This window comes from Pangasianodon hypophthalmus, chromosome 26 (genome assembly GCF_027358585.1).
Source record: "Pangasianodon hypophthalmus isolate fPanHyp1 chromosome 26, fPanHyp1.pri, whole genome shotgun sequence".
In the NCBI taxonomy this organism is placed as follows: domain Eukaryota; kingdom Metazoa; phylum Chordata; class Actinopteri; order Siluriformes; family Pangasiidae; genus Pangasianodon; species Pangasianodon hypophthalmus.
The window spans coordinates 17,200,676-17,227,594 of NC_069735.1; the positions used below are offsets into that span (position 1 = coordinate 17,200,676).

A 26,919-nucleotide genomic window follows, 5' to 3' on the forward strand; every position below is an offset into this window, starting at 1 on the left:
GTGATTAATTAAAAAGCTCTATAAACAGTTAAAAAGAGCAGTCCTCATATTCAGAGAATATAATATGATTATTATGTAAAGAATAATAATCCCAATGTTTATTCCTTTTACACCACAACAATTTGCCAATAAGTACCTTTTTTCTTAACAAATGACACATCATACTTTTTATCTGTTTATTGTTATATTTAATGTTGTGTGTAATGTAAAGCATAAACTCCTCTGTCCTGAAGATGTCAGAAAACATAATGTTACAGCTTTACCTCTTACTGTTACAAAGCTCTGACACTGGAGACTCCTTCCATTAAAAAAATGTCTCCTTATAGAATATTTCTTATTATCAATTATTATAGTCATTTGTTTAATCTGTTTATGTGGAGCGTTCACTGTACAAGTCCCTGTGAATCATCTGTTGCTATAGAAATGATAATGTATCAGAACAAGCACATTAAAATAAACCTGTGATTTGCAGCTGCGCTACTATCAGAGCTGCTGTTATAGAGAATTAATCAACACCTTCTGACCAATCACAGTCCAGAATTCAACAGCACTGTGGTATAAAAATAAATAATCCCTCAGCTAATGAAAGACGTCTGATGGATGCTGTGATAATTGTCTGTTATTAATTATTTCTCTAAAGAAAAGGAGGATTAACAGATTGTAGTTGTGAATTATTATAAGTAAAATTCATATATATATATATATATATATATATATATATATATATATATATATATATATATATTTTTTTTTTTTTTTTTCTATAGAAGCTTTCCAGCATTGATGTCCCTCAAAATGGCTTCTCCACTTTATCTGATCTTTCTGTTCATGATCTCAGGTGAGTCTCACATTAACATCATCACAACTACACACCCCAGAGACAATAAATAACCACCAGTATATTTTGATACTTGTTATAACTGTAACATTATAAATATAACACTGCTCCTCCCTTGAGCTGATATTATGTGAGAAAAATGGGATTAAGTTCGTGGTCAGAATCATGTTTAACTAAGACACGCCTCTGTTTTTGAAAAACTCCGCCCCCGTGCATAACTCTCACATAACGTGTGAATGGTGTTTTAGTCTGCAGTTAAATCTGAAGTCTGAATACTGATGTGTGTGTGTGCTTAACTCAACTCTTAGTAAGATATAAAATGGAATAAACAATAACATCATCTCCTGCCCCCAAAACCTGAAGTCCAGGTGAAATATTCTTGTTACAATTTGTCTATCAATGACACTGGATTTAAAGAAAAACAGACGTAAGTGATGACTGAATAGTAGTGGATGCTGTTAAATGTTAATTCCACATTACGAGTTCTGAATTTAGAACACACTGCTATGTCCAAATCCTGCACACAGTTTTCTTCCAGTGGTAAAGAACTGGTTTTATTTCTCTAACCCGGAGTTCCAGAGGAGAGAAGTGAAGCTGTAAGCTAACTCAGTGTTTTATGGGGCTCAGGATAATCACCTCTATTCACCTCTTTCATGTATCATGTTTCAGGATCTCTTGGGAATGAATGGAGTGTGAAATACAGCCAACTAAATCTCTGTGCTTTAAAAGGATCTACAGTGTTCATGAACGGCACTTACACACACCCAACACGTCTTACAGTGAAGAACAGGTTTTGGTTAATAAACCCAGCTCACGGTAAAAAGTCGACTGATCTGCGTAATGAACCAGGTTACTCAGGCAGAGTGGAGTATTTAGGAGATGAACAGAAACACTTCTCCCTCAGACTGAGTGACGTGAAGAAAACAGATGAACACATGTACTGCGTCAGAGTCATAACAAATGAAGACAAAGAAAAATTCCAGGGTTTTCCTGGAGTTACACTCACTGTTACAGGTAAATAAAATCATCTTATTTTCTACATATATCACTCAGGCCATAATCTCTCTTTAGATACAGGAGTGTGAGAGTTTTGTAGCAGATTAATGACGATCTCTAACATGTTCTTATTGAATTATTATTTTTTTTTTTTCAAATTAAACACTTAAAAACTTTGATTTACTAAGATTACAAACCCAGACACTAATTTTGTCATGGATCTGATAAATTGCTGCTTGTTTTACAGGTGATTTAAAAAATTTCTGTGTGTTAAATTTTCTCATTAGCTGTTAGATCAGAAATGTAAGATGAAATTTCAGAAGACAGAATTAAATGTTAATTACAGTTTATTAAAGTGCTAAAACAAACAAAACAAAAACAAATACATAAACAGCTAAACAAAAAGTTCCAGTCAGAGCTTAAGAGAATAATTACATAATCATCATAACAGCTTCATCATGTCAGGAATGGGTAGCTGAGGTGGATGCAAGTGCAGACGTTTTATTAAATTAACAAGTCATACACTAACAAATAACCAAAATAAGACTATAAGCCAAGAAACAACCTGCAACATGGGCACATAATAAAAGAGGACACATAATAATAGAGGACATAAAAGATTAATTTATTATATTAGCATATAATAAAAACTGATAAAATTGAAGACTAACAAGTTTTAAGCAATTTAAAAAATACTGATTATGGTACAAATAGATCTCTATATAATGCCATGTTCACCACTTAAAGGAAAAATATACATTTATAGAGACTTTATGTTCAGTTCCTAGAAATAATCTCAGTAAGAAAGATTCTCAGATTATATTTCTCTAATAAAGTTGGTTTTATATTTAATATCAGCCGCATGTATGTGTAATTACGGGTCGAGTATAATGTCAATAAAAAGTCATATGATGTGCTGAAAACTTCAAACCACAATATGAAGGAAAAATGAAAGAGTACAGACGTTAGCATATTTCTGTTAATAAGATAGATATGATTAAAATTGTGGTGAATATCTAATCTATAACTTTACTGTGAGAATTTTAAACCACTTTTTCATTTCTATAAGACAATAACTCACACTGTAGGTGCTAAATTATTTTATTTGCATTGACTCCACCCACTAGTTTTTACTAGTTAGTACATAGAAAACCTCCAAATCTCATATTCAAACACAGAATCTACAACTTGCCATTGTTATCACATACACACACACGCACAAACACTTAGTAAATCAGGGCCTAGTATTTATTTATTTGTTTGTTTGTTTGTTTATTTGTTTGTTTGACAACTTTTAGCTTTACTGATGGTTGAGGAAAACACAGAGTTCATTTTCTTTATCTGCATAAAAACTGTGAAGGACTGATTGAGGGAAACGAGCTGGTAGATTATTCACTGAAGCAGATTAATGTTTCTCTCGCTGTTTAAGATCTTCAGGTGATTGCTCCTGCAGAAGTGACAGAGGGACAATCAGCCATTCTGACCTGTAAAACCACCTGCAGTCTGACTGATCCCACATTCATCTGGTACAAAAACAGACGTGGTTTAACCACAAAGACCACCAAGAGCAATGAAGTCCACCTGCAGCGGGTCAGCAGTGAGGATGCAGGCAGTTATAGCTGTGCTGTAAGAGGATATGAACATCTCCCCTCTCCTGCTCAAACCCTCAGCGTCAGATGTGAGCTTTATTTATCTTTTCTTATATATTGTGTAACTCAATAGATGATGAAGCACATGATATTTAATGAAAGTAAAGGAATCAAGAAAATCATTGATTATGATCATGAACTGATTTCCTCACTCTTATCATGGAACTCTTTAGATCCTCCAAAGAACGTCTCAGTGTCCATCAGCTCCTCTGGTGAGATAGTGGAGGGCATTTCAGTGACTCTGACCTGCAGCAGTGATGCTAACCCACCTGTGGAGATCTACACCTGGTTTAAGGGGAAGACATCAGTAGGAAAAGGAAAGGCCTACATCATCTCCAAAATCAGAACTGAGGACAGTGGAGAGTACAAGTGCAAGTGCAGTAATGAAGTCGGACATCAGGACTCCATCGGTGTAACTCTGAATGTTCTGTGTAAGTTAAAGCTGAAGATCTCCTCACAGCCAATAAGAGATAAAACTATCATAGATTGAATTTAAAGTCTAACTTCCCTACCCATTTTAGATCCTCCAAAGAATGTCTCAGTGTCCATCAACTCCTCTGGTGAGATAGTGGAGGGCATTTCAGTGACTCTGACCTGCAGCAGTGATGCTAACCCACCTGTGGAGATCTACACCTGGTTTAAGGAGAAAGAATCATCACCTGTAGGATCTGGACAGAGTTACAGAGCTCTACAGAGTGGACAGTACTACTGCGAGGCTCAGAATAAACACGGCTCTGAGAGATCAGCTGCAGTGTCCGTCACTTTAAATGGTGAGAGCGATGATTATACATCCATGTTTGATCTCTGCTCTGTTATACATCATACACTATGGATTTTCTTTTTAAAAAATCTTTTCACTTCTGCTCTTCCTGTGTGTGTGTGTGTACTATCAGGTTTCCTTCATGGTTCTTTGATTGTGTATGTGGCTGTTGGAGTTGGACTTTTTGGGCTTGCAGCTCTTCTCTCTGCACTCTTCTGGCTGAGGTGAGAATATTAATGCTGATAAATTCATCACTAATTCCTCTTAAGATGTTTCTGATGGATAAATTTGTTCACGATTAAAATACAAGGGTGACTGTGCGTTCTCAGTAGCTGCCTCTAGACTGTCGAATACACTACCTGATCTGCTTCAACTACTGAAGAATTTAAATCTTGTCTTAAGACCCATCTTTTCTCTTTGGCATACGACTGTATCTAACCCTTGTTTTTTTAAGTCATGTGTCTAATTAGTCATTTTAATGAGGAGATTTATACTTTGTATATTTTATTATCTTTTAGTGTGTTTTGTTTTATATTACCCTGTCTTGTGCTGTAATGTTGAGGTGCCTTTTTGACCTCAATTCCTCTCAGCTGTACAGCACTTTGATCCGATTCAGCTGTTTTAAATGTGCTCTAGAAATAAACTGAATTGAATTGAATTGAATAAATATTCGACTTTGTGTGAGCAGATGCAAGAGAAAGAAGAAAAAGGAAGATGATGGTGACTATCAGGTGAGTTATTACAGAAATATCCATCAGGTGATTTCTTTGTTCATAATAAACTCTTACTGTAAAGATCTTCAGCCGAACCTGCTCACGTTCTCCTCCCCTCCTCTCTGCAGACCGCTGGGCCGAGTGCTAAAGACGACACGTACGCAGCTCTCGATCTCGCAGGCCGGACAGCTGATGATGTGTATCACACACTTGCAGTAAGTGGTTACTGAAAAAGTGTTTACAGTCACTTGTAGTATGTTTGATGATGATGGTCTAAGCAAACGATTATGTATTTTATTGTTGTAAATCTATGTTCTATTAAATTCAGATTTATGCAGCGCAAGTTGTTTTTTCTGTTTTTGATTTTAATATGGAGTTACACACCTGATTATTCAAAGTCAACAAGGCATGGCCTCTTTTTTCACAGACTTTTCATCCCCGTCCTGCTGCTGACACACCCACATCCTCTGACTACTAGACTGCAGCAGTGAGTTTTAGCTTTTAAACACAAAATCACCATTAGATTAGAGTAATGTGAACATATTACTTATTGTAATTTGAAGATGTGAGAGCTACAACAGTAAATTTATATTTATTTCTTAATCAGTAATATTAATAAAAGTAAATCAGAGTGTGTGTGATGATGACTGATGTAAATAAATGTTAGTAATGTTCTGCTGTAACACACATTTCTGATTTTTCTGTGTGTTTCCTTTCAGACTTTGAGGAACATGAATAAATTGAGTCCTGAAACAGCTGATAAATAGAGAGAGCTCCTCACTGAAGTGGAGAAACTGAATCGCTCCTTTACACCAGCAACATCAGCAACTTACAGACATTTAAAGCAGCTTTAATCATTTTATAGCAGTGTGTGAAGTGCTTTTTTCTACTGCCAGCAGGTTAGGACTGTTCCAGTCAGCTGTTGAGTTTTCACTTATTAGTGATTATTTCTTTATTGTGAATATTTGAAACAAATAAAGGCATTGAAGCTCAACTTATGTCCAGAATGTAAATATTCAGCAGAGAATGTGTATTTAGTAAGAAATTAAACAGTGTGTGCGTGCGTGTGTGTGTGTGTGTGTGTGTGTGTGTGTGTGCGCTGTAATAGTTATAGGTCCTGACTGGCACCCAGTGTTTCTGGAATAGACTCCTGATTCGCTGTGACTCTGACCAGGATAAAGTGCTTGTATATATCACACTACAGACACTTCAACTAGCCAAAGCTGTTCATATACATTGTTGTTTAAATTTGTCTCACTCCAAATGAACATATTATATCACTTTGTATGTGAAGTGCTCATGTCACTATTGAGATTTGGAGCAGAGAGACATAAATTTGGTGTCGTATCAATTACAAAAGTTATACTTCGGGTCTGTGTGAGTGATTTCATTAATCACATGTCAGTTGTTATTGATAAAGGCAAAACATTCACAGCAACCTCACAGAACTATTCAATCTTAAAAATTAATTATTTACACTTTCTCTCTCTCTCTTTCTCTCTCTCTCTCACACACACACACACACACACACACACTTCTGGAGTAAGGACAATCGTGAAGTGTATTTAACATAGTTTAATATAAAATAAATTAAACCTTAGTTTAAAAAGTGTTGATCTGCATTATAGTGGGAAAAACTCTGACTATTGACATTAAAGTGCTGAAAATGTTTCAAATTTGACTTTTGAAAAGTATACTAACTAGTGATGGCAGAATGAAGCTTTCCTTCCTACTCTGTCGATTCATTACCCAAAGTTTTTCATTGCAGTGTGTGACAGTGACACCTGGTGGTCAAAAGGATGAAGTGCATCTGTTATTGTACTGCATCCTGCTGCAGGCTGCTGTGGAGTTTGTAGATGGAAACAGTTCTGAAATATCATACTCAAGTAAAACTCCATGTTACAGAGGCTCTAACACACTTAAATAAACTTGCACATAAAAAGTGGAGATGTTTGATATGCACATTCCTTAGACTGTGAGTGCAGTTACACGTTGTGTCCAGATTTATAGCGCTGATCTTATCCAGTCCATAATCTGATACTTTACATAATAATAATAATAATAATAATATTTTATATTATTTTATATTTATTTTATATAGTGCCTTTAAAAAGGCCTCTCAAGGTGCTTTACATAAGAGTATACAAACATGTATCAAAAAACAGTTAATAATCAAATATAAACAAGTATTAATAATAATAATAGTAATAATAATAATTACATAACAAAAAACAAAACAAAGTAATCAAGTAAAAATAATCTTAAAGAAATAAGTTTCAAGAGAAGATTTAAATATACTAACAGACTGGGCTTCTCTAAGATCAGATGGTAGTAAGTTCCACAGTTTTGGAGCATAAGAAGAGAACGCGCTATCAACCATAGTACGCCAACAAGTCTGAGGGGCAGTTAAAAGACCACATTTTGGGGTGTAATGGGTTAAAACCATGCAAAACCACCCAAACCATGCAAAGCATAAGAATTTTACAATCTACACGAAACCTGACAGGGAGCCAGTGCAAGGATTCCAAAATAGGAGTGATGTGATCACTTGTCCTAGACCTAGTCAGGATTCTAGCTGCAGAATTTTGCACATAAAGCAGTTTATTTATTGTAGACTTAGAGACCTCAGCAAGGAACATTGCAATAATCACTGTGAGAGAAGACAAAAGTGTTGATCAACTTTTCAGCCACAGAAAAACATAACATAGGCCACAATCTTGCAATATTTCTGAGATGAAAGAAGAATGTTTTAAAAGTATTCCGCACGTATGGATCAAAACTCCTAGGTTTTTGAATTTTGTTTGAAACTCTAAAGCAGAGCCATCCATTGTTAAATTTAAAGCGGCAGCTTTACGAAGCTGGTGACGAGAGCCAATGAGCATTACTTCAGTATTATTGTTAAGACAGAGAAAATTTTGATCCATCCATATTTTTATCTCAGAAATACAATGTGAAAGAAAAGTGACTGCCATGTTATCACCAGGTTTAGAATGAATGTAAATCTGTGTGTTATCTGCATAAAGATGATAATTAAGACAGACAGATCTTAAGAGTTGAACAAGAGGAAAAATATAAAAGCAAAAAGTAAGGGGCCCAAGAATGAACCCTGAGGGACACCACAGCGAACTGAACCCATTTCTGACCTGCATCCACCCAGAGAGACAACCTGCCTACAATCTGAGAGATAGGCTCTAAAACAATTTAAAGCAGTCACTGAGACACTAAAGACAGTTCCAAGAAAGGTAAGTAAAAGAGTGTGATCAACAGTGTCAAAAGCGGCACTGAGATCAAGAAGGACGAGGATAGAAATTGAACCAGAATTAGAAGCCATTAACAAGTCATTAATGACCTTAACTAAAGCTGTTTCAGTACTGTGGAGTTTACAGAAACTGGATTGAAGGGGCTCGAAAAGAATGTTAGCAATGAGGTGATTGTGTAATTGAGAAACAACAGAGCGTTCTAGAATTTTCGAAAGGAAAGAAAAGTTTGATATAGAATGAAAGTCGTTAAAGTTGTTGTGACAGCTGGCTTGCAGCCTGCGCACAAAAGAAGCACAACGCTCCTTGAACGACTGCCACCAGGGTGTTGAACGGACTGCGCCGGTTCAGCACCCCTATTGTTTTGGAGAGCTTGAGTGGACGTGGCTACGAGGCAGAGTGAGGAAATTCAACTAGGCTGGCAGCCAATGATAGCGGCGGCAATCATTTACCCTCCAGCAGAAGACTGAAGAGAATAAAAGGAGCCAGCGGTTACTCTCAAGGTAGATTAGGTGAGGTTATGCAGTGCACTAATCTCTGTCTCTCTCTCTCACTTAGAGGCTGACGTCAGGGAGGAAGACAAGAACAAACCTCTGCCCATTGACCTCCACCCCGTTTGAGAGTGACCACTGTGCCCTCTACGTCCCCCCGCCACGCTGCTGCTGTCTGCTCGCCACGCTCATCTCCGGGATGACCATGCCCTCACCCCACTTCACCAGTCACTTGCTGCTGCATCCACTTCTAAAATAAAGAGCACATTCCCCTCACTCCTGCCTCATGGTGTCTGTGTTCTGCCTTTCTGTGGTCCCGTGCTGTCACAGTGGTGGAGGATGTGGGCATGAACACAGACCCCAGCATCAAGATGGACCCCATATTTAAACAGTTTCTGCAGACCCATCTACAGCAGCAGGCAGTGACCCAGGAGTTGGCCGAAAAAAGTCTCCAGGTCCCAAGAGCTCCTGAAACTGAGGAAAGGGCCATCTGCCCCTTCAGTCCCCCTCAAACCCTGCCGAGAGGTCCAGCACCGCTTGACCAAGCTCACCCACGAAGATGAAGTCGAGGCTTACCTAGTCACATCTGAGTGAGCTGCTCAGCGTCAAAACTGGCCCAGGGAGGACTGGGCCCACGCCCTTGCACCCTTCCTCATGGGGGAAGCGCAGCTGGCCTACCACGTGCTTTCCCCTGACAAGGCCGCCCACTATGACCTGATGAAGAAGGAGATCCATCTATGCTGCGGCCTCTCTCCCACCAGTGCAGTGGCAGAGTTCCACCGGTGGAATTATAACCCAAAAGCCACCCCTAGCGGCCAAATTAACATACTCCAATGCACCACCTTTTGGTGGCTACAGCCGGAGACCCTCTCTGCTGCCGAGGTCCTCGGTTCCCGAGGGTTTTGCCGCCCAAAGAGCGGAAAGCTGTAGGCCTGAGGGGAGATGTGGAGATGGTGGAGACACTGGAGCGAGCGGTGGCCACCCTGGATATTGGCAGGGGTGAGCGTTGAGAGTACTCCCAGCCTTCACTGATGAGATGCCTTTAACAGAACTTTGAAGGGGAGGGGAGACCCAGCCAAAATTGATCTACCTACAGAATCAGCAGGGATGAGTCCATGCCCCCCACACCGGAACCGCTGCCCCTCAACATGCTGACAAGCGCTGGCTCATTGGATGCACCCTCCACAAAGTCACCCCTCCCAGCCTCCCTACTATCCCTGTCGAGGTCAACGGCAGGCCCTCCTAGACTCAGGGAGCACCATCACCCTAGCCTGGCCTTCCCTCCTGTTCAACCCCAAGGCCATTGGCTCCCTGACAGTCACCAGAACCAGAGCAACATGGCTGCGAGTCCGGCAGGCCTGCTTGGCCCAGGGCAAAGGAGACACCGAGGCGACCTCAGCAGGTGAGACCTCTATCCCTACTAACCCTGTCACTTCTGTGTTTTCCCAGGTCACCCGGGAGGGGACTTTTGGCCAGGAGCAGATGGACGATGCCAGACTGAAGAACTGTTGGGGCCAGGTGCAAGTCACTGAGGGGATCCTTCAGAATCCTGAGCAGCAACTCCCAGCTGCCCACTTCCTTGTTTGTGGGGGTCTCCTGTACGACAAGACAGAAAGGTGAGGCCAGCTCTGTGAGCTGCTGGTGGTCCCCCGGAGCTGAAGCGAAGCCCTCATGCACATGGGGACTTCTGGGGGCCCACAACACACTGGAGAAACTGAAGGATCACTTTCTCTGACCTGGGATGGATGCTGAGGTCCGTGTGTTCTGCCAGCAGTGCCCCCAGTGTCAAAGGGCTACCCGTACAAGCCTGCTCTGGAGCCTCTCATCCCTCTCCCCATTATCGGCGTCCCCTTCGAGAGGATAGGCATGGTCCTCATGGGGCCACTGCTGAAGTCTGCCTGGGGCCACGAATACATATTGGTCATCATGGACTATGCCACTTGGTACCCTGAGGCAGTCCCACTTCGGAAGGCCACCTCCCGGGACATCGTCCGTGAGCTCTTGCTCCTATTCAGCCGGGTTGGAATCCAAAGGACGTCCTCACCAACCAAGGTGTGTCCTTTATGTCAAAAGTAATGGCGGATCTGTGTTGGCTGTTGCAGATGAAGCACCTGAGGACATCCGTCTACCACCCCTAGACAGATAGGCTGTTGGAACATTTCAACTAAACATTGAAGAGGATGCTCCAGAGGATGGTTGACAAGGAGAGGAGGAACTGGGACCTTCTCCTCCCCTCCGTCCTCTTTGCAGTCCGAGAGACCCCCCAGGCATCCACCGATTCACCCCCTTTGAGCTCCTCTTCGGACGGTGACCTCGAGGACTGCTGGATGTGCCCTGGGAGGCATAGGAAAAGCAACCCTCCCCCTAGTGCTCCCTCCACGATTATGTTCAGGAGATGCAAGAACGAATCGACCCGGTGATTCCCATCATCAGCATATGGAGGCTGCCCAACAAGAAAAGAGGTGGACCTCCAATCTTCCCACACAACCCCGAGAGTTCCAGCCCGGAGACCAGGTCCTCTTCCTCCTTCCCGATGCCTCCTGTAGTTTCCTGGCTCACTGACAAGGCCCGTAGTCCTACAGTCCTTGAGAAGGTAAGCCCCATCAACTACCGCCTGCAGAAGCCTGTTAATCATGCAGACACGCAATTGTATCATATCAACCTACTGAAAAAGTGGACTGAACCTGCCACTGCAGTGTCTGCATTTGCGAGTCTTTCCAATGGACCGCTCACCCTGGCCGAGAGTCAGAAGTTGTCTGAGCTGGTGGACCAGTTTGCTGATGTCTTCTCCTCCACCCTGGGCCTGACGCATCTGGTCCACTGCAACATTAAAAGCCCACCGGGAGTTGTGGTCAGACAGCAGCCCTACCACGTCCCAGAAGCCCGCCGTAAGGCAATTGAGGAGGAGGTCAGCAGGATGCTTCATGATGGAGTCATCTAGGAGTCCACCAGCCACTGTTCGAGCCCCATAGTCATGGTGCCCAAGCCCGACAGAAGCATCTATTTGTGAAATGACTTCTGGCAGCTCAACCAGGTTTCAGAATTCGACACCTACCCCATCCCTAGGGTCAACCACTTGGGAGGGCCCGGTTCATCTCCACCCTAGATCTGACCAAAGGATACTGGCAGGTGGCCCTGAGCACAGAGGACAAACCAAAGATGGTGTTCTCCACCTCTGGCTGCCAATGGCAGTACCAGGTCATCCTATTGAGTCTTCATGGGGCTCCAACTATGTTCCAGGGACTGATGGACATCGTCTTGCTGCCCCATCGCCAATACGCCACCTCGTATATCGACGATGTAGTGATCCACTCTTCCACCTGGTCCGACCCCCTCCACCATCTCAGGGAGGTCCTGGGCGAGCTCCGGAATGCCACCTGGGACTTATGCAGGCACAGTACCTAGGGTACCGCATCAACAGGGGTCTCCTGATGCCACAGGACAAGAAGGTGGAGGTTGTCAGAGCCTACCCACATCCAGCCACAAAAAACTCCTTGATTGCCTCTCCCCACTCAGACCATACCAGGAAAGGCCAGCTGGACCAGATGTGCTGGAGTCAAGAGACCGAAGAGGCCTTCGAGATGCTGAAACAGGCGCTGACATGCTCTCTCGTTCTGAGAAACCCCGACTTCAACCTCCCCTTCACAGTACATATGGATGCATTGGAGACAGGACTGGGATATGTGTTGTTGCAAACCTTTGAAGGGGAGGTGCACCCGGTCCTCTAGGTGAGCCGAAAGCTGACCCCAGCTGAGAGGAAGTATACTCCGGTGGAGAGGGAGGCCCTGGCTATCAAGTGGGCAGTAGTGGTACTGAGGTACTAAATGGCTGACCGACTCTTCACCCTGGTCACCGAATATGCCCCCCTGCAATGGATGGCCAAGGCCAAAGACACCAATGCCCGGGTAACACTGTGGTTTCTCTCCCTGCAGGACTTTAATTTCACCGTGCAACACTGAGCAGGGGCTGAGCACGGTAATGCAGATGGGCTCTCCCGTCGATTCTCCCTCTGGGCACATCGCATGCCGGAAGTAGGCTCAGATTTTGGGGGGGCACTTTGATGGTGGCCCAGCAGCCCACGCACAAAAGAAGCACAATGTTCTTCGCATGATTGCTGCAAGGTTGCTGAACGGACAGTGCCGGTTCAGCACCCCTATTGTTTTGGAGAGCTTGAGTGCGCGTGGCTGAGAGGCAGAGCAAGGAAATACAACTTGACTGGCAGTCAATGAGTGCGGCAGCAATCATCTACCCTCCAGCAGAAGACTGGACAGTGTAAAAGGAGCCAGCGGCCATTCTCAAGGTAGATTAGGTGAGGTGATGCAGCGCCTTAATCTCTGTCTCTCTCTCACTTAGAGGCTGACGTCAGCAAGGAAGACGAGAGCAAACCTCTGCCCAGCAACCTCTGCCCCATTTGAGAACAACTGCTGTTAACACATGCTTAAAACATTGCTTACTTGTCATGGTCTAATTTGCATATTCATAGAATTGTCATTATTTACATATTAGTATCTGATATCTGAAGGAGAACTTTTCTGGAAAGATGTCTAACATAGAATAGTATACAAAAATCACTCATATTTTATAAACCTGGATGCTTTAAAACAAAAAGATGCAGTGCTATCAGTTAAGATAAAGAATTGAGTAAAAAGAGAATGATTATGTAAATTTATTACTTGTGCATGAAGCTAAGTAAATATTTCAAGTTTAAATAGTGCATGCACTCGTGGGACAAACAACAGTAATGACTAGCGCTACATGTGTTGGCCCCGATGGCCTTCCACACTACATCACCACAGTACCACCTACAGCCACAGCTACATAATCAGCCTTTCTCTTCTCTGCTTCTGGAGTACTCCTGCTCTACTAATGTCAGTGTTTTCCCTTTTCCCAACACACCTGATTCAACTCATCAGATAATTAACAGAGGTGAGTGTGTTAAAGCAGGAAAATGCTATATAATACAAAAACTCTATATGAGACAAGACAAGATTACTCCTGTAGCAGGACACGAGGAAGTAGGTCCAAAATATCTAAATAATATCATGATACTTGTAGACGTATTGGGGTACACGATATGACAAACTGCAAAATAGCAAAAAAAAGTTCATTTTATTTAGCATAAAATATTATTAATTGCCACTGAAAATGAGAAAAAAATATAAATAACTAATGAGTTAACCGTTTGCAATTTTACATATTTAATACAAATATTTTAACATTTAATCTTCTGCCTCCAATCAGAGTTTAAATGTGTTATAAAAATACTAACATTAACACAATTATCTCAGCCATTATTTATCATGATGTCAATATTCTAAATCTATATCTCACAGCACTGAGAGGTGACCATTAAAAGCTTCTGAAAGTCAGCAACACAAAGTTAACTGCTTTAAAAAACTACACTGAGACTTTCCATGTTCAGGAAATGTAGATATTAGTCTTATGAGTGCATTTATTAGCTAAAATATATTGAACTATATTTTCTTACTGTGCCTCCTTAACTACGTCCAACATCCAAACACCATTTTGTTTCCTTTTTTGTTGAATTAGTCAGAAATGGAGACAAGGCTAAGCTCATTCAAATAAAATATAAAATATCATTAGGTATAGACTTAAGAGACAAGCAGGCTTATTGTTGGCTTATTGTTTTTAGGAAAATAATCAACTTCAGGGTGCTACTGGAGCATCATACAAGTCTTTACTACTACTACTACTACTGCTGATATTGTCAAAGCTGCTGTTATAGAAAATTAATCAATGCCTTCTGAAAATTTACTGTAAAGTGCTGGAAAAATGCTTGAAATTTCATTTTATAAAAAGTGCAGTAACTAGTGATAGCAGCCAACCGTATCAATAAATTGCTGATTACGCAAAGCTTTTCATCACAATGTGTGATTGTGACACCTGGTGGTCAAAAGGATGAAGTTCATGTGTTATTGTGGTGTGTCCAGCTGCAGGCTGCTGTGGGGTTTCTGGGCTACAGATCATAAATCAGGCTTCCAGTGTTTCAGTGACTGATTAGAGAGTTGCATCAATAAAAAGGAATAGATTTGGGTTTGCGTATAAAAAGTGTGTCTATCTAAGATGATGTTAGTTCTTTTGATGAGCAACTTCACAAGGCTTGGGATATTGCTAAAGCCCATCTTTCTGAAGCTCAATCTAAGATGAAGACCCATTACGACCAGAAACGTATTGTGTGCAGTTTTCAACCAGGTGATGCTGTGTTGGTGCTACTCACTCTTCCTGGCTCTGCCATGCAGGGAAGATTCTCTGGTCCATATGTGATTGAGAAAAAGCTAAGTGACATTGATTACGCCATCCGTACACCTGATCGACATCGTAAAAGCAGAGTGTGTCACATAAATATGTTAAAGACTTATTTCTCTTATTACTCAATGGATATGATTAAACCAGTATCAGTGGTTAATGTAGTTGATCGTCCATATACCCCTGAAGTAGATGGATTGGAAGATAAAAATGCTGAAATCTCTTGTGGGAAATTGCCAAATTCTGCTGTCCTGACTACTTTGGAGTCATGCCTTTCTTATCTACCCAACGACCAGCATTACAATGTTGTTGACTTAATCAGAAAGTACCCCACTTTATAATAGAAGAAAGCTATTTGGATTAAAGATCCTCTCTAGAATTTTATTGGTCTTTAAAATTCTTGAGATGATCTTTAATCCAAAGAGCTTTCTTCTAAAGCTTTAGTATTCAATTAAAATTCATAAAGGGCCAGTTTAAAATAATTTCTTCTTTACAAAGTCTGGGAAAGCCAGCAACATGATGGAATGGCGACGACAGTTACCTGCAACATGCTGTATGATAATAAATGCTTTTGCTCATTTATAAGTTACAATTATATTTTGTAATATATTTATAATAATTTACCATCATTATGTTTATTACATATGTAGTAGTATTATTAAATATTTAATTACAAGCCTTAGTATATTTTATTGTAAATATTACATTTGCTAGTTTATATCTGGTATTTTATGACTATTTTGTGTTTTCTGTTTTATTTCTTTATTTGTATCTCAGTATATTAAAAAGAAGCCTCATCCTCAATAAGACTTACAGGATTGAGTGAAATACGTAAATATATAGTGTTTATCATGTATACACTGGTGCATTAAGATGCAGTGTGTCTTTAAATGAGGTCATTCACTTGAAGTGTGTATGATAAAAGACCATTTTTTTTTTTCTTTTTTTCACTTCATCATGCAACACTGGGTTAATGTGTTTCTCTCTATGACCATCTCCTGCTGTGACTCCTTTGGCCTGAAGGAGGAGCTGTTGAGTTCATTTCACTCAGTCATGTGGAAAGAACGTCTCCAGGTTACGTATGTAACCATGGTTCCCGGAGGGAACGAGACGCTGCGTCACGAAACGCTATGGGAATGCCCCCGCGTGACCGCGCTCTGAATCACGTGTCTAATCCGTCCAATGGATGGGCGAGACGTCACAGGTGGGGTGACGTAGCGACCCGGAAGCATAAAAGCCCGAGCGGCGAGCCCCGCGTTAGCTTACTGGAAAGTGAAGCAAGCGCCGCAGGGACGCCGGAAGTGTGGCACCGAGACGCAGCGTCTCGTTCCCTCGGGGAACCATGGTTACATACGTAACCTGGAGACGTTCCCCTTCAGGAACTCGAGCTGCGTCACGAAACGCTATGGGAACGAGTATACCCACGCTGCCAGACTTACAAGTCCCTGCCTCCAGGAGGAGGCAAGCCTAAGGCACAAGGACAGAGGAGCCGGGAGTGGCTCGCGTATTTAGGTCATAAAACCTGGCAAAGGTCAGGAGCGTGGACATCCCGCCGCGTTGCAGATGTCCTGTAAGGACACACCTGCCAGAAAGGCCTTAGAGGCTGCCACCGCTCGGGTAGAGTGAGCCTTGACCCCCAGGGGACTGGCGAGACCAGAGGACTCGAAATCCAGAGAAATGGATTCTACAATCCACCGGCTGAGGGTCTGCTTAGAAGCAGGAAAACCCCTCTTAGGGGGACCAAAGCACACAAGCAATTGGTCCGCCTTTCTCCACAGGGCAGTTCTGTGGACGTACGCGTCCAGTGCTCGCACTGGACAGGTACAATTGAGCTTCCGATGGTCGGGCTCCCTGAAGGGAGGAGGACAGAAAGCCTGCAGCACGACCGGCCGTGGTGCCGAGGAGGAGACTTTCGGTACGTACCCCGCACGGGGGTACAAGAACGCTTTGGCCAACCCAGGCGCAAAGTCTAAATAGGAAGGGGCCACAGAGAGGGCCTGAAGATCCCCCACTCTCCTAAGAGAGGAAATTGCCAAGAGAAAGGCAGTTTTCAACGTCAGAAGATGGTCCGAAATCTCCTCAATGGGCTCGAAGGGGGGTTTGCAGAGAGCCTCTAAAACCACGGCCAGGTCCCACGAGGGGACCCGAGATCGAGCTGGAGGTCTGATCCTCAGCGCACCGCGGAGGAAATCTGTCACCCAGGGGTGTCTGCCCACTGATTGGCCATCGAGAGGGGCGTGGCAGGCCGCAATAGCTGCCACGTACACCCTCAGGGTGGAGTGGGTCAGCCCCACAGAGAGGCGGGCCTGCAAGAACTTCAGCACTGTACCAACTGGGCAGTGAACAGGGTCAAGCCGGCGGTCACCAGGAAGTGAAAAGTTTCCACTTCAGGGCGTACAGTTTCCTCATAGAGGGAGCTCTGGACTGGAGGATGGTCTCCACAACCTCGGGTAAGAGACTGTAAGCGCGGAGTTGTGCCCCCTCAGAGGCCACAGCCACAGCTTCCACAGCTCCGGGCGGGGGTGAAGATGGCCCCCTGCCTGTGAGAGGAGATCCCTCCTGATCGGAATCTCCCATGGGGAGCCGTCTAGGGGGGAAATCAGGTCCGAGAACCATACTCGACCCGGCCAGAACGGGGCTACTAACAGTAGGCGAATTCCGTCCCGGCGCACTCTCTCCAGAACTCCCGGGAGCAGAGCGACCGGAGGAAAGGCGTACAGACGCAGCCTCGGCCACGGCTGTACCATGGCATCCAGTCCAAGAGGAGCAGGATGAGTCAGAGAGAACCAAAGGGGACAGTGCGACGTCTTCTGCGTCGCAAACAGATCCACCTGGGCTCTGCCGAACATACGCCATATGAGCTCCACCATCTCGAGGTGGAGTCTCCATTCCCCGGGCACCGGCCCCTGCCTCAACAGGGCGTCTCCTCCCACGTTGAGATAACCAGGGATGTAGGCTGCTCTCAATGAGAGGAGCTTCCCTTGGGACCACACAAGGATCTGGCGCGCCAGCCTGTAAAGGGGGCGCAAACGCAGACCTCCCTGGCGGTTGATGTAAGAGACCACCGTCGTGTTGTAATTCAGTATGCGGATGCCCTGTACTCGCATAGGAGCCAAGGCAGCATCCACGCACTTCGCACTTCGTGACCAGCGGTGGTCCGCAGCGGCTTGGTAGGCAACGCCGGAGCCTTCAGGGACGATGCAGCAGCAGGGGACCAATAGCTGGCTAGCGTCTGTTCAACCCTGGGCATCGCCCTGTAACCGGAGTAGTCCAGCCCCGCAACATTAGCGTAATAGGAGGGAGTGGGGCTGAACAACCGGGCTGAAAAAGGCCTATTCCAGGACCTCGACACCTCAGTGTGGAGGTCTGGAAAAAAGGGCAGGCTCCGGGGCGGAGGTGGCGGCCTACTGCGCAAAAAGCGCTCATCCAGCTTAGACCACTGAGGCTCAGGCAGTGTCTCAGTGGGCCAGTCAATGTTCAGCTTAGCGACTGCCCGCGTAACCACCTCGAGCAGCTCCCCGTATTGAGGAGACTGCGGCTCTGGGTCGACGCTCTCCACATCGACCTCCTCGGAGGACGATAGGTGGAGCGCAGAGTCCGCTCCCCGGGGGGAAGAAACCTCAGAGCGTGCTTCCGAACCCAGGGAGGGGACAGTGGACCTGGAGGGTGAGGAAGGAGAAAGGGACGGGCCCGTCTTCATTCCCTCCGCCAGGTCCATCTGCGAGCCCCACGAGCGCAACCGCCGCTCTGCCTCGGCAGAAGCGGGGCCGGCACCGCGAGGCACGCTAGTGAGGGCTCTCTCCTCAAAGAGAGCCCAGCAGGAGCGGAGAGTGCGCAGCGGTAAACGCTCGCAATGTGCGCAGCCGGCTCCCTCGAGAGCCAACTGAGCGTGCTCCGCTCCCAAACAGGCAACGCGCAGACTGTGTGTATCCCCGCCCGTAATATATCGCGGACAGGGAGGAACACACAGCCTGAAGCGCTGCCCGCTCTCGCCCTTAGTTTTATCTTTGGCCTTTGGTATGCCGCCGATAAAACACAAAATAGACAGAACAAAGACAAACAATATACATAGAGCACTCGCTGAAAACAGGAAGCTAACGTGGGGCTCGCCGCTCGGGCTATTATGCTTCCGGGTCGCTACGTCACCCTGCCCGTGACGTCTCGCCCATCCATTGGACGGATTAGATACGTGATTGAGAGCGCGGTCACGCGGGGGCATTCCCATAGCGTTTTGTGACGCAGCTCGAGTTCCTGAAGGGGAACTGCTTTACACACATTTATTCTGAGTTCTGCTTACACAAACAGAAACTTTCATTTCATAATACATTCATTCACTATTACATAAAAATCTGTTTTCTCAGGAATTGAGAGCTTTTTCCTGTCACAACATCCTAAACTTATACTGATGCAATATTCAGTATTACAGTATTACTTTCGGTATTCTGCTATTATATACAATATTATATTAAAAATCTTCTACACACTCACACCCATGTGATGTAGGTGATACACACTTCCGAGTGATGAAGGGAGGCATTGAAGACAGGATTGAAATGTGAGATTAGTGTTTAGAAAAGTAACTGCCCCTTGTGACTGCCCCTTGTGGCAGAGCTGCGGTACTGCACTGCAGGACAATTCAACACCAACACTTCCTGTTAAAGCTGCATTAGTCCAGAGTCTAAAGGTTAAGTAGCTGGGTTCAACATTTGAATGATTTTTTTTTTTACTCCCTGAGCTGACCCGATTCCTGCCCATGTTCACAGAGATCTGCCTCAGGATGTACGGAGGCCCCTAGAGTAGATTCCAACTAGAGTTAGCATTAGCAAAGATTAGCATCAGCATTAGATCATTCAAGCAATGAGCTAAGCTGTTTATTTATAAAGGGCATTGGCTTACTTCGTAATTTAGATATAGATGATAAAAACACCTAATGCTTGTTGTATCACATTAGGGAGGACAGAAAGTCTCATAATAAGATAAAATATACCACACAATTAGATAAATACCCATAATACATATAATTTTTACCCTATAAAGTACTCGTTTTAAAAATAAAACAGACAGTTTTAAACATTGTGTAGTGTGTGTTTTGTCATTTGGGGTGTTGTTTCACTTCCTCAGTTGGCATGGCAATGGGTTCATTTGTTCACACATTGGACTGATGTGTTAAAATGTACTGTACACAACGCATTCACAGTTTTTACTCTGGTGCAAAGACAGTCTTGCTGATGCAGTAACACATGTGTGCAAATTCTAGTAAAGTTTTGTTTTGCTTATTTAATAATAATTTTAAAAATTCTGGTGTAATTAATTTTGAAATGGATCAGTTTTATTAAAAAAATGCACAAGCACGCAACACATTACCCAAAAATGACTTCATCCTACTCGAGGCGAAAACTCTCTGCTTCAGTGCAAGTCTCTTAGGGTTTCTTATAAATATATTTAGAGAGCATGTAGAGTATTTTCTTTTAGATTCATTAAAAATGTGTATCTCTTATCTTTCTTTGTCTGAATATTTTGTCCAATTCTGAAGTAGGGACTGAATCAGCAATAAAGAGGAAACAAAAAGGCGTGTTTTCACACACATCAGCAACAGCTCTTAACCACACACTCTTTCTCTCGCGCTTTTCTTTAGTCGTAGTTTGGTTGCTGGACATGAAGGTCGAGAAGGCACAGTAAGAAAACATTAACGTTTAATATTTTACTAAATTTTCTCAGTATATGTACATTTCCTGACCACAGAGAGGTTCACTGTTGTTTTTTTTTTCAATGCGGTTGTAGTTTGTGTTGTTAAATTGGGAGCTACATGACTTTTGGCAACTTTTACCGATCGCTTATCTGTGCTGGGAATTATGGATATAATACTGATTTCATGATGAATTGTGTCTGAGATAATGGTTTTAACAATGTTAAAATATTTGTAACAGTGAACAAGAATGCTGTTATACTGAATATGGGCGTGGCTGTGATGTGGCCGTAGGCACAATGCCACAGATAAACAGCACGATTGCAAATGTAACATTTCTATTAATAAGAAATTAATATCAAGTCACTGACATGTCAGACACAATATGGCCAAATATGTTGGTTATTTTTGCTCAGTCAGTGGAAATAGTTCTCAAAGAAGCCAAGGCTACGTGTTGCCATGGTAACACACAGACTGACTGACAGGCCGTAGTAAGTGTAGTAGCAGTTTCATTGTGTTTTTTTTTTTTTTTTTTTTTTGGGTTTTTTTTTTTATTTTGCTGACAGTTCCTTAGCAAGTGTTTATATAGTGATACATATTGTGTACCCTGAAAATGTCTTCATGTATGGTATGAAGTGTGATTTGATATTTTGGTCATGTGACCCACACCTATTGTCATGTTTCTGAGTCCTGCTACAGGAGTAATGTTATCTTATATAGCATTTTCCTGCTGTAACACACTCACGTCTGCTTTGTTAATTATCTGATGAGTTGAATCAGGTGTGTTGGGAAAAGGGAAAGCACTGACATTAGTAGAGCAGGAGTACTCCAGGAGCAGAGAGGAGAAAGGCTGATTATGTAGCTGTGGCTGTAGGTGGTACTGTGGTGATGTAGTGTGGAAGGCCATCGGGGCCAATACATGTAGCTCTATTCATTTATCAAATGTGTTTCATACAGCTAGAGTTTCATGTTCAGTTTGTCTTCTATATACCTGCTCTTTCTATTCTTAGTTTCTGATTAAATCTTCTGCTGTTTAATTGAGTTTATTGGTGACAATATTGAAACTTATGAACCAGCGAGACCACGAATCAATCATCACTGCTGTTTGTCCCATGAGTGCATGCACTATTTAAACTCGAAATATTTACTTAGCTTCATGCACAACTAATAAATCTACATAATTATTCTCTTTTTACCCGATTCTTTATCTTAACTGATAGCACTGCATCTTTTTCTTTTGAAGCATCCTGGTTTGTAAAATATGTGTGATTTTTGTGTACTATTCTACTTTAGACATCTTTCCAGAACATTTCTCCTTCAATTCTCAGATTATATATATATATATATATATATATATATATTTTTTTTTTTTCCTATAGAAGCTTTCCAGCAATGATGTCCCTCAAAATGGCTTCTCCACTTTATCTGATCTTTCTGTTCATGATCTCAGGTGAGTCACACATTAACATCATCACAACTACACACCCCAGAGACAATAAATAAATCTTTAACCACCAGTATATTTTGATACTTGTTATAACTGTAACATTATAAATATAACACTGCTCCTCCCTTGAGCTGATATAACGTGAGAAAAATGGGATTAAGTTCGTGGTCAGAATCACGTTTAACTAAGACACGCCTGTGTTTTTGAAAAACTCCGCCCCCGTGCATAACTCTCACATAACGTGTGAATAGTGTTTTAGTCTGCAGTTAAATCTGAGGTCTGAATACTGATGTGTGCGTGCTTAACTCAACTCTTAGTAAGATATAAAATGGAATAAACAATAACATCATCTCCTGCCCCCAAAACCTGAAGTCCAGGTGAAATATTCTTGTTACAATTTGTCTATCAGTGACGCTGGATTTAAAGAAAAACAGACGTAAGTGACGACTGAATAGTAGTGGATGCTGTTAAATGTTAATTTCACATTACAAGCTCTGAATTTAAAACACACCACTATGTCCAAATCCTGCACACGGTTTTCTTCCAGTGGTAAAGAACTGGTTTTATTTCTCCAACCCGGAGTTCCAGAGGAAAGAAGTGAAGCTGTAAGCTAACTCAGTGTTTTATGGGGCTCAGGATAATGACCTCTAATCACCTCTTTCATATATCATGTTTCAGGAGCTCTTGGGAATAAATGGAGTGTGAAATACAGCCAACTAAATCTCTGTGCTATAAAAGGATCTACAGTGTTTATGAACGGCACTTACACACACCCAACAGGTCTTACAGTGGAGAACAGTTTTTGGTTAATAAACCCAGTTAAGGGTAAAGAGCCGACTGATCTGTGTAAGGAATCAGGTTACTCAGACAGAGTGAAGTATTTAGGAGATGAGCAGAAACACTTCTCCCTCAGACTGAGTGACGTGAAGAAAACAGATGAACACAAGTACTACTTCAGAATCAGAACAAACAAAGAAACAGAAAGATGGATGGGTGAACCCGGAGTTACACTCACTGTTACAGGTAAATAAAATCATCTTATTTTCTACATATATCACTCAGGCCATAATCTCTCTTTAGATACAGGAGTGTGAGAGTTTTGTAGCAGATTAATGAAGCTCTCTAACATGTTCTTATTGAATTATGATTATTTTTTAAAATTAAACACTTAAAAGCTTTGATTTACTAAGATTACAAACTCAGACACTAATTTTGTCATGGATCTGACAAATTGCTGCTTGTTTTACAGGTGATTTACAAAAGTTTCTGTGTGTTAAATTTTCTCATCAGCTGTTAGATCAGAAATGTAAAATGAAATTTCAGAAGACAGAATTAAATGTTAATTACAGTTTATTAAAGTGCTAAAACAAACAAAACAAAAACAAATACATAAACAGCTAAACAAAAAGTTCCAGTCAGAGCTTAAGAAGATAATTACATAATCATTATAACAGCTTCATCATGTCATCCCATGTTCACCACTTAAAGGAAAAATATACATTTATACAGACTTTATGTTCAGTTCCTAGAAATAATCTCAGTAAGAAAGATTCTCAGAATAAAGATTATATTTCTGTGATAAAGTTGGTTTTATATTTAATATCAGCCACATGTATGTGTAATTACGGGTCGAGTATAATGTCAATAAAAAGTCATATGATGTGCTGAAAACTTCAAACCACAATATGAAGGAAAAATGAAAGAGCATAGACGTTAGCATATTTCTGTTAATAAGGTAGATATGATTAAAATTGTGGTGAATATCTAATCTAAAACTTTACTGTGAGAATTTTAAACCAGTTTTTCATTTCTATAAGACAATAACTTACACTGTAGGTGCTAAATTATTTTATTTGCATTGACTCCACCCACTAGTTTTTACTAGTTAGAAAACCTCCAAATCTCATATTCGAACACAAAATTGACAATTTGCCATTGTTATCACACACACACACGCACAAACACTTAGTAAATCAGGGCCTAGTATTTATTTACTTGTTTGTTTGTTTGTTTATTTGTTTGACAACATTTAGCTTTACTGATGGTTGAGGAAAACACAGAGTTTACTTTCTTTATCTGCATAAAAACTGTGAAGGACTGATTGAGGGAAACGAGCTGGTAGATTATTCACTGAAGCAGATTAATGTTTCTCTCATTGTTTAAGATCTTCAGGTGATCGCTCCTGCAGAAGTGACAGAGGGACAATCAGCCGTTCTGACCTGTAAAACCACCTGCAATCTGACTGATCCCACATTCATCTGGTACAAAAACAGACGTGGTTTAACCACAAAGACCACCAAGAGCAATGAAGTCCACCTGCAGCGGGTCAGCAGTGAGGATGCAGGCAGTTATAGCTGTGCTGTAAGAGGATATGAACATCTCCCCTCTCCTGCTCAAACCCTCAGCGTCAGATGTGAGCTTTATTTATCTTTTCTTATATATAGTGTAACTCAATTGATGATGAAACACATGATATTTAATGAACGTAAAGGAATCAAGAAAAACATTGATTATGATCATGAACTGATTTCCTCACTCTTACCATGGAACACTTTAGATCCTCCAAAGAACGTCTCAGTGTCCATCAGCTCCTCTGGTGAGATAGTGGAGGGCAGTTCAGTGACTCTGACCTGCAGCAGTGATGCTAACCCACCTGTTGAGATTTACACCTGGTTTAAGGGGAAGACATCAGTAGGAAAAGGAAAGGCCTACATCATCTCCAAGATCAGAACTGAGGACAGTGGAGAGTACAAGTGCAAGTGCAGTAATGAAGTCGGACATCAGGACTCCATCGGTGTAACTCTGAATGTTCTGTGTAAGTTAAAGCTGAAGATCTCCTCACAGCCAATAAGAGATAAAACTATCATAGATTTAATTTAAAGTCTAACTTCCCTACCCATTTTAGATCCTCCAAAGAATGTCTCAGTGTCCATCAACTCCTCTGGTGAGATAGTGGAGGGCATTTCAGTGACTCTGACCTGCAGCAGTGATGCTAACCCACCTGTGGAGAACTACACCTGGTTTAAGGAGAAAGAATCATCACCTGTAGGATCTGGACAGAGTTTCAGAGCTCTACAGAGTGGACAGTACTACTGCGAGGCTCAGAATAAACACGGCTCTGAGAGATCAGCTGCAGTGTCCGTCACTTTAAACGGTGAGAGCGATGATGTAAATCGATAACTCAGAATCACACTGATAAATATTTAACACTGAATCATTATCACATCATCGTCCACACAGGGTTTCAGAGCTTAGGTGTGTACGCAGGTGTTGGGGCTGTTGTGTTTGTGTGTGTTTGTCTGATTATCACCTTCATGTTTATAAGGTAAGAAAATACAAGATTTCTTTTTCACCTTAATATAAAAATTGGAGTGAGGTCATAGTCAGAATTTTTACAATATTTTCTGTTGTACAGCTCTGCACGTTTGAATATTTTTCTAGTAAACACTCCTGTTTTTAATTGACCAAGTTTTATGTACACTACATGGTCAAAAGTATGTGTCTCCTGACCAACACACCCATATGTGCTTGTTGAACATCTTTATTATGCTGTTATAATAAGCTCCACTCTTCTGGGAAGGCTTTTAAATTAGATTTTGGAGCGTGGCTGTGGGGATTTGTGTTCATTCAGCTACAAGAGCATTAGTGAGATCAGCCAATGATGTTGGGATGTCAAGGAGGTCTGGGGTGCAGTCGGTGTTCTAGTTCATCCCAAAGGTGTTCAGTGGGGTTGAGGTCAGGGCTCTGTGCAGGACACTCGAGTTCTTCCACTCCAACCTTAACACACCATGTCTTCATGGAGCTCGCTTTGTGTACAGGGGCATTGTCATGCTGGAACATTTCTGGGCCTTTTAGTTCCAGTGAAGGGAAATTGTAATGCTACAGCATACAGAGACATTCTATACAATTGTGTTCTTCCAACTTTGTGGTTAGAGTTTGGGGAAGAACCACATATGGGTGTGATGGTTGGGGTGCACGTACTTTTGGCCATATTGTGTATGTTTAGTGTTTACTGTGACAGGACTAATGGATTTATTATATTTCATTCAATGTAGATATTTTATTGTTGTTTTTTTTTTCAACAGGAAAAAGAAAAGAAATGGTTCAACAGCAGACCAAAGTTCAAAACAGGTAAATGTACAGATAATTGTTCAGAAGTGTGTTTATACTATCATTTAAAAACTCCAGTGTATTTCTATTATAGCAAAATAACCAACAACGGAGTGGTGAGTTATTGTTACCACCCCAACTGTGATTAATTTCCTATAACAGCATGTGCCTAAGTGTTTTTTTCCTCTTATACAACAGCGATTTGCCAGGGATTACAATTTTTTTGCCCCCGCCACTAGGTCCTTCTGTGCATACATCTGAGATTCTTGTAAGCAAAAAATCTCAAGAACAAGTGTTGAGTGTTTGTTTATTTGGCATTAACATTATAAGCTGTAGATGAATAGATTTTTACTTGAATACATTTTGGAATTGATCCAATCAGGGTCAAGGTCATATCAAGGTCAAATGTCAGAAATATGTTTTCGTCAATAGCTTCGACCTTGATTTGACCTTGAAATAGATTTGACCTTGATTAGTCTGTTTATTTATACCCTCGTGTTTCGTTGTAAAGTTGCAAAGTATTGTTTCAGTGTTTTGTGGCCTGATCCATACCAAGCCTTTGTTCTGTGTTTGTTTTCCTGGTTTCTCGACTTTGTTTATTACATGGTTTTCGTGTTCTGCCTTTGCCCAGCGTTCTCTGTTTGCTGATTGTCTGACCCACGCATATTCATTGATGCTGATTCTGTCTGTCGTTTTGGATTCTTC

General features: G+C 42.1%; 2 protein-coding genes across 2 annotated transcripts; both read left to right on the top strand.

Moving 5' to 3' along the window:
• The first annotated feature begins 795 nt into the window (after positions 1 to 795).
• On the top strand, positions 796 to 9,267 carry LOC128317494 (B-cell receptor CD22-like). Its single transcript, XM_053229673.1, has 10 exons — positions 796 to 838; positions 1,508 to 1,852; positions 3,264 to 3,512; positions 3,657 to 3,914; positions 4,005 to 4,253; positions 4,377 to 4,467; positions 4,932 to 4,974; positions 5,085 to 5,171; positions 8,772 to 8,931; positions 9,035 to 9,267. The coding sequence occupies exons 1-10, from the start codon at positions 796 to 798 to the stop codon at positions 9,265 to 9,267; spliced, it is 1,758 nt and encodes a 585-aa protein (XP_053085648.1).
• Positions 9,268 to 14,868: 5,601 nt separating this feature from the next.
• On the top strand, positions 14,869 to 25,284 carry LOC128317495 (B-cell receptor CD22-like). The gene is made up of 5 exons (XM_053229674.1): positions 14,869 to 15,043; positions 22,783 to 23,127; positions 24,269 to 24,517; positions 24,662 to 24,919; positions 25,010 to 25,284. Exons 1-5 carry the CDS (start codon positions 14,869 to 14,871, stop codon positions 25,282 to 25,284), a joined length of 1,302 nt encoding a protein of 433 aa, XP_053085649.1.
• The last annotated feature ends 1,635 nt before the right edge of the window (positions 25,285 to 26,919 follow it).